General features: G+C 38.6%; 1 protein-coding gene across 1 annotated transcript; it reads right to left on the bottom strand.

Moving 5' to 3' along the window:
* Nucleotides 1-1,456: 1,456 nt before the first annotated feature.
* Nucleotides 1,457-5,077, bottom strand: LOC127529576 (PWWP domain-containing DNA repair factor 3A-like). Its single transcript, XM_051933558.1, has 6 exons — nt 4,845-5,077; nt 3,760-4,446; nt 3,152-3,317; nt 2,444-2,644; nt 2,271-2,359; nt 1,457-1,579 (listed from the first exon to the last, which is right to left on the bottom strand). The coding sequence occupies exons 2-6, from the start codon at nt 3,855-3,857 to the stop codon at nt 1,516-1,518; spliced, it is 618 nt and encodes a 205-aa protein (XP_051789518.1). The 5' UTR covers nt 3,858-4,446; nt 4,845-5,077; the 3' UTR covers nt 1,457-1,515.
* Nucleotides 5,078-7,785: the final 2,708 nt, after the last annotated feature.

Raw genomic sequence — 7,785 nt, 5'->3', positions numbered from 1 at the left:
TTCACACCAGTGGCCTGCCTGCTGGTGGTCATTTTATAGGTTCTGGCAGTGCTCATCCTGTTCCTCCTTGGCTAAAGGAGCAGAAACTGGTGAGTCCTGCTGATGGGTTAAGGACCTTCTACGAGGGGCTCTGTCCAGCTCTCCTGAAGTAACTGCTTGCCTGTCTCCTGGAATCTCCTCCATGCCCTTGAGACTGTGCTGGGAGACATGGCAAACCTTCTGGCAATGGCACGTGTTGATGTGCCATCCTGGAGAAGTTGGACTACCTGTGCCAGCTCTGTAGGGTCCAGGTATGGCCTCATGCCACCAGTAGCGACACTGACCATAGCCCAATGCAAAATGAGTGACAAAACAGATGAGGAGGGAAAAATGTCAGTGACCTCCACCTGTTAAACCATTCATTCCTGTTTTGTGGGTCGTCTCATTGTTGCCCCCCCCCAAGTGCCCCAAAGCAGCTGAAACTGATGTACAAGCCCCACTGCTACTTAACTGACCAGATCAATAGCCCACAAGTGCCACTGACTTGATGCTGTACTCTCATTAAAAAGGGTTCCTTTCATTTTTTGAGAAGATATATCTATATCTATATATATAATGTCAAGACCTTAGAAAAACAAGGTCCTAGCTGTGAGTCATGGTTTTAGAACACTGAACTTCAAAAGTTTTGACTATTTATCAGGCGTATACAATCCTTTTCTTTTAATTTTGTTCCCATATGTAAAACCTGTATTTTAAGTTAAAAATGCAAGTGTTATTGAAAATGTGACTCCTAATAAAAGATAAGTAAGAACCATATTATTCTAGAGTATGTTTGTAAGTGAACAGCAAAGCCTTGATCAGGATGCTCAGTTTCCAAGCTCTTTTATCTTGTGGGATTACTAGCAAAGTGCACACCATTTGTAACCATGTGGATACAAGTGGAGGCTCTGGTCATATCAATCAGTTCTAACAGTGTTAATACGCAAGGTGATTGGACCAGCACCACTTAAACAGAACACTCAGTATTATCACTACCAAAAACAAGATTTTATTAATAATTATTCAATATAAATTGTGCAACAATTTCAAGAAATATTTACAATTATCAATAATGATTTGTCAGTTGAATTGAAAGAAAGAATGCACAAAGATTAAATTTAACAAACAGAATGATCAAGGAATATACTGAAGTATTAAAACAACAGCATGCCCGTTTCTATATATTATATACAAATAAAACAACAATGTAAAATGCATAACAACTGTACAAAGCAGTTATAACAATTAAAGAAAAAATCCAGATGACATCAATTGTCTAAAAACAGACATGCAATTTCAAATATACAGAACTTAATCAACAATCTTTAACAATAACAGAGTGTCCTTTATTATTTACATCAATAGTTACATTAAATATATACAACTCTATTATGCACAGTCATTTTAACACAGAGAAATAAAAAAGGCAAAAGAGAAGTAAAGAAAGAGACACATTTATTTGAGTAGGGTTGAGATGTAATCCTGAGTTTAAATGCCTCAGTGGTGCTTTCCTTGTGCTTCCAACTGTTGCAAAACAAGTATGTCAAACTCTTCCCTCTCACTAAAAAAAACAAAACAAAAATAACCACACAAATGAACAAATTCTAATCATACCAACCAGAAACACTTCTGCATTTGTCATTTGAAACCACAATTCTTGACCTTGTACAGTTTAGAATAAATGCTACATATGGCATACTTCTAAATGTAATTTTACCAATACTAAAAATGTACTAATGTATAGTTTAAATGTCACTTTAAACATATATATTCACATTTATATATATTTAGTTTATATTCTTGTCTAGGGCTGCACAGTGGCGCAGTGGGTAGCTCTGCTGCCTTGCAGTTGGGAGACCTGGGTTCACTTCCCGGGTCCTCCCTGCGTGGAGTTTGCATGTTTTCCCCGTGTCTGCGTGGGTTTCCTCCAGGCGCTCCGGTTTCCTCCCACAGTCCAAAGACATGCAGGTTAGGTGGATTGGCGATTCTAAATTGGCCCTAGTGTGTGTTTGTGTGTGTCCTGCGGTGGGTTGGCACCCTGCCCGGGATTGGTTCCTGCCTTGTGCCCTGTGTTGGCTGGGATTGGCTCCAGCAGACCCCCGTGACCCTGTGTTTGGATTCAGCGGGTTGGAAAATGGATGGATGGATGGATATTCTTGTCTAAATTCACAACAACTATAGGGTATTCTGTTTAACAGAATAATGGCGCTGAAAAGAAAAAGAAAGGACTGTTTATTTTCCACATGACGTACCACTCACTGTATACTGGTCCATCCATGAACAGATTTTCTGCCTCTGGCAGAGAAATTCTCTCAACTATTTGTATAGCTTTAATAAGAGCCTATCAAAAACACAGAAAAAGAGAGGATGTTACTCATAGACACACTTTCTGTACTCATTAGAGATTTACTGAAGGCTAATTAACCTCTGGCATCAGCACATCCAGAATGATGCGAACTCTGTCAATCCTCTCAAAAGTGCCTACAGCTCTTGACAGCACTTCATCCAAGAAGTTGTAGAGGCCATCTATCAGCTCCTCATCTTCTATATAAGTCATTACCCGGTGACCTTTAGGATTTTCATAATTTTTTAACCATTTGGAGGATACCTTACGAGATACAACAGCCTGTTGGACAAGAAAACACAAGTGTTTGGCACTATAAAGTCATCATACTTTTGGCACGCAGACTTATTTTGTTAAATTGGAAGAATCCTAATTCTCCTCTTATAAGTCAGTGGGAAACCGATGTTTTATATTATTTGAAATTGGAAAAAATCAAATTTTCAGTTAGAGGATCTGTACAAAATTTTTTCAAAACATGGCAGGATTTAATCAATATTATTTTAGAATAAGAGAAATAACTATTACCGCATTTAACTCTCTTCTCCATCTCTTATTTACATAGATATTTACTTCTCCCTTTCTTTTGTTTAATGTTGCCTTATTAAATAGCCTTAAGCAATTTTCCTTTAGCTAAGCTCTCCTTCTCAGGGGTGGGGTTTGATTAGTCTTCAAATTTGTTGGGTTATAAATTGATCTGTTTGTATGGAATAATTACAATGAAAATTAATAAAAAAAAAAAAAAAAAAAAAAACAATACCAAAGTTTTACTTGTCATCTGAACTAAGTTACCAGCAAGTGATCATCTGCTCCATGGTCCTTTACTATGAACTCTAACAGTTTTTCATGTTGAGTCCTCCTGTAGGTCCTGCTGATCTCTGCAGCTGCAAAAACCTGAGCCCCTTGTTCTTCAGTCAGCTGCCCTACTGCAGCCACACAGCCAGCCTGCTCTCCTACACTGTGGACACACACAAATAAATGCATCAGACTGTCACATGTAGTATTTGTCTTATGCAAGCTGTCTGGTTTTGGTCTGAACAGTTGTGTTTTCTCAGAAAAGTGGACACATTGGAAGACAGTTGAAACTGTGAGGATTACTCTGTGGATCACTACAAAAACTCCTGTTGGCTGTGATCTCAATAGCTTTTCTGAATACATCCATTACTTCAGAGTATTATGATTGCACCAGTCCGGACACTAGCTAAAGTAATATGCAAGTCACAGAAAAGCTTTGAAGATATTTTTATTCTAACCATCAAAATAACCAATCTAACACTCCCCATGTGACAACGGGTCAAAAAGCTTATGACAATCCTTCATACCATGTTCAATTTTAAGGTTTTTACTCAAGTTGAACCAAGTATCAAACCACAGTGGTAGACTAAGTTCTACATTAATACCTTGGTGTGGCTGTATCAGTATATTCCTCAACGAGTTCACTGCTGCCATGATCTTCTTCGTCCTGACTTTTAGACATTAAAATATTGATGTTATTCATTTAACAGAAAAAAAAAAGAGTGCCAGTAAAAGTTTACCTGTATACACCAAAACACACACTGGTGTATTTAAAGTAACACTATATGAACTTATTTAGACATTACAAAATGTAAAATTCCAAGCTTATTTAAACTGTTTTCCCCTGGTTGGATGTAAGGTGTCCCCTTTAACTGTCCAAGCATCCCAAAAAGAAGCATCTCCAAAAGCAGGGTACCCGCACTGGCACTCAGCAATGGTACACTCAGAACAAGTACCAATATCTGTAAATTATTCTAACAAGGCACAGGTCATTTGGCACCCACTAAACCAGTCCATAGGAGATGGCCACATTAAATTATGGGATAAATTGTTAACAAAACAAAAAGGAAACACTGAATATTTACCACCCATACTCAGCCTGAGTTAATGGGAAAAGTGGGATACACGTACCTCCGTAGGAAACTGCTGTTCTGCGGTGATCTCGCAAGTGTTCATTTGCTCGTATATACAAGCGTGAAGATTATAGTCGCGAATGACAGAAAGGGCACAAAAACACATCTGAAGATTGAAGTACGGACGGAATGTCTGGTATTTTTGTTCGTGATATGATCCTGTTTAAAAAATGTAAAATAACATTACAGCATTTTAATCGAACATCTCACAAATGTAAATATGCACAGAGTTAATAGGGAACCAAACTACTGGCGGTGATCTACTAGCATTCCACTGAGCACCGGAGAGGGGGTGGGTATGGGTGGATGTTGCCCGTGAAACTTGCTTTGCGGCGTTTGAAGATTTGCCGGCACCGCTGAGTGCCGGACCAGTTCAAGCACTGAATATACATCAATTACTACAGCGAAAATGATTATTAATACAAACGTGAATACAATATATATTAATATTTATACAAACATACAATTACAACAAAGAAACAAAAAGTTATTTGAAAAACACGAAGAAAACTTAGCAATTGCAAATTTCTTACATTTTAATTTAGAGGCAAACTTACTTCCATTGTCAGAAATAACAATTCGTATCGTCGCTTCTTCTTTGGTCTAATAGAGTTTCTTTGCTGCTGCTTCGTCTTTGTTTTCTTTTCTTTAACAGAGTTTCGTTGCTTAGTACAGCGCAAGGCTATTTCAAAAGAAACTCTATGAGGCGGAACCTCAAAGCAGTAGGGATCATTAACTGTGAAAAGATTGGAGGAAGTTACAATTGATAGACAACTTCAAACGTTGAGTGAGTTTTGATTGTCATACTTTAACAACAATCTCATTCGTTGAAATTCTGAATTAGCCAATAATATCCACTTCCATTTACAGTTATCCCGCCTTCAGATCCGCCCATAATGTCTCCAGTCTGCAGCAATACCCTTCTCGCTTGCCTCGAAAGCTTGCATATTGTAATCTTTTTAGTTAGCCATTAAAAGGTGTCATTTTGCTTGGCTTTTCTCTACATTAACGTTACACAAACTTATGATCCACTTCAATGACGTCTGTTACAACTCTTATTGCTTTTATTTTTTCGCAGTTACAGACTGGGTTCGTCAGCAGCTTCCAGTGTCTGATGTCTAAAAAATATAAATAACACTAACGCCGACAGGCAGAATGCACTACACGATAGCAAGAGTTAAACAAAATAAAAGACGCCTCATTCATGGATTCCCGACTCTTTCAATTAGTATTTACTTTTGCACTGTATCATTATAAACGCTCCTGTTATTAGTATTATACTTAACCCTCATCTTTTCTTGAGATCACATTTAATAGCCTTAAATGTTTTCTTTGGTCTGACTTAATTAAAACGGAGTAGACAGAAAATAAAGGTTTATCCCTGTACTTTGCCATGATATAGGTAAGCACATTTGAGAAAGAAAAGGTGAAATCCTTAAATCACAGATGTTCTAATTCGATCAAGTATTAAAATATTTCATTTATTAGTACTTTACAATATTTTTGGAGCTCAAAAGTAACGAGTTCGCTACGAAGAAAAGACGCCGTCAGTGGCTCAATTAACTAACGTGGTTGCTTTTCAAATTCTGAGCGTAATGCTAGCCCGAATTTGATCCGAACTAAAGACTCCTCATACTTAATAATAATAATTAAAAAAATAATCTCGACTGAAATCTTTATAACCAATTTGAACTAAATACTTTTGAGAGATACTGTGGAAGGATCGCATAAGAGATCTGTTCGGGAATCATCCCCACTTAGAATCGCCATCAAAACGCGATGACTAATTGCGTAAGGCAGCTCACGTATTTACATTAATTCATCTTCTATTCATCGCCATTTGAAGTCCATGAACCCCTCCATTGAATAAGGTGATAACAAACTCACTGTGGTAGATCAGGTTGAATTTGCTCTGCTGCACCAAACATTCAAAGGTGTCAATCCGGAGCACATCAAAGAGGCTGAGAGACACGGCGCAGATCAGTCACCAACACACTGACACACACGGGACACTCCAAGGTGAGTAGTGCATGTATCAAGTGAGCATTGCACGTATCAAGGTCGGCATTAAAGATCCTCTTGAGTGCTTAGGCAACAACAAAAAGCAGCGGGATAAACACATCTGGACCTGCTGCCGAAAAAGCATTTGCTTTTAACAGCAGCATCCCTCCCTCGTGAACACATTTTCAAGGTCCGGACAGGCGATCAGTAAAAGGTTGCCTTAGTCACAGCACAGTGCAATAATAAAACATTTCCTAAAACATATAGTTGTCCAGTCTGTATCATTCCTAAGCAATCTTCCAGTTATAGAGGCACAATCCCAGTTACTAACACATTTATCGTGTAGCTCTCCCCCCCCATCCCCAACACTCAAAAGTAAGAACACATTCCACCTTATTAATTTAATATTTAAAAATTTAAACCACTAAATCCGCCATCAACAACTACAGTAACAGTTGAAATCGTCACTCAAATATTTTTTTTATGTTATAGACATAAAACAAGATGCCCATTTCCATTTAATATATCTTTACTAGTGTTCTCGCCTTGCTCGCTCTTGGTCCACGGTGGAATTTGCTGTTAAATGGAAAAAAAAAAAGAACAACAGACTCTTTTGGGTCACAATTCACAATCGGCGGACGTAGGACCCGAACCCTCGCAAGCCTTATTATGGAGCGGCAACGCTACAGCTGCACCACTACTGTTTTCAGCAGGGTGGATGAATATAATGAATGTTTTTTATGTACGTATGTAATGAAAACAATTATATATAGATGTATACTATATGACATACGTTCAGTGTTGCATGAAAACGTCGCATGAGGCGAAGAATGGATATTTATGAGAGTATTTTAGTGAGAGATGTGTCATCACCAGTATTACTAAAGCTCTTCTTTGCAGCATTATGCATTCTACAGGTCGGCATTTGTATGATGTATAATTTATAATTTTATTTTTTGCCACAAAGTATTATCGGGCACAATCATTTAACATGTATGGATCATCCACAAACATTCATTTCAATGAGAATTCTGTCGAGTTTTTGAACTCTGTTGATGCCATATGTACTTCAAACGGGAACTTGAATAATGATTCGAAGCACTAAGCAGACATGCACACTGGAATCGTCAAGCTTGGTTAGAAGCACTGAGCACACATGCGTAGTATTGAGATTGCATCATGACAGGGCTTCGAAGCCTCGAGCAGACATGCGTAGTACTGAGATTGCATCATGATGGGGCTTCAAAGCCTCGAGCAGACATGCGTAGTACTGAGATTGCATCATGACAGGGCTTCGATGCCTCGAACATGTGCACTGGGTTAACAGAGGCTTCGAAGCCTCGAGCAGACATGCGTAGTACTGAGATTGCGTCATGACGGGGCTTTGAAGCCTCAGACATGCGTAGTACTGAGATCATGACGGGGCTCCGAAGCCTCAGACATGCGTAGTACTGAGATCATGATGGGGCTCCAAAGCCTCAGACATGCGTAGTACTG

Source organism: Erpetoichthys calabaricus, chromosome 11 (genome assembly GCF_900747795.2).
Source record: "Erpetoichthys calabaricus chromosome 11, fErpCal1.3, whole genome shotgun sequence".
Classification (NCBI taxonomy): Eukaryota; Metazoa; Chordata; class Cladistia; order Polypteriformes; family Polypteridae; genus Erpetoichthys; species Erpetoichthys calabaricus.
This window is presented reverse-complemented; position numbering and strand designations above follow the sequence as displayed.

Excerpts from the sequence above, each read along its gene's own strand:
- LOC127529576 (XM_051933558.1), bottom strand. The coding sequence starts at position 3,857 with ATGAATAACATCAATATTTTAATGTCTAAAAGTCAGGACGAAGAAGAT. Across the intron at positions 2,645-3,151 it reads GAGCAGATGATCACTTGCTG|GCTGTTGTATCTCGTAAGGT; the intron begins GTAACTTAGTTC and ends CTTGTCCAACAG. Across the intron at positions 2,360-2,443 it reads TGGATGTGCTGATGCCAGAG|GCTCTTATTAAAGCTATACA; the intron begins GTTAATTAGCCT and ends TGTTTTTGATAG.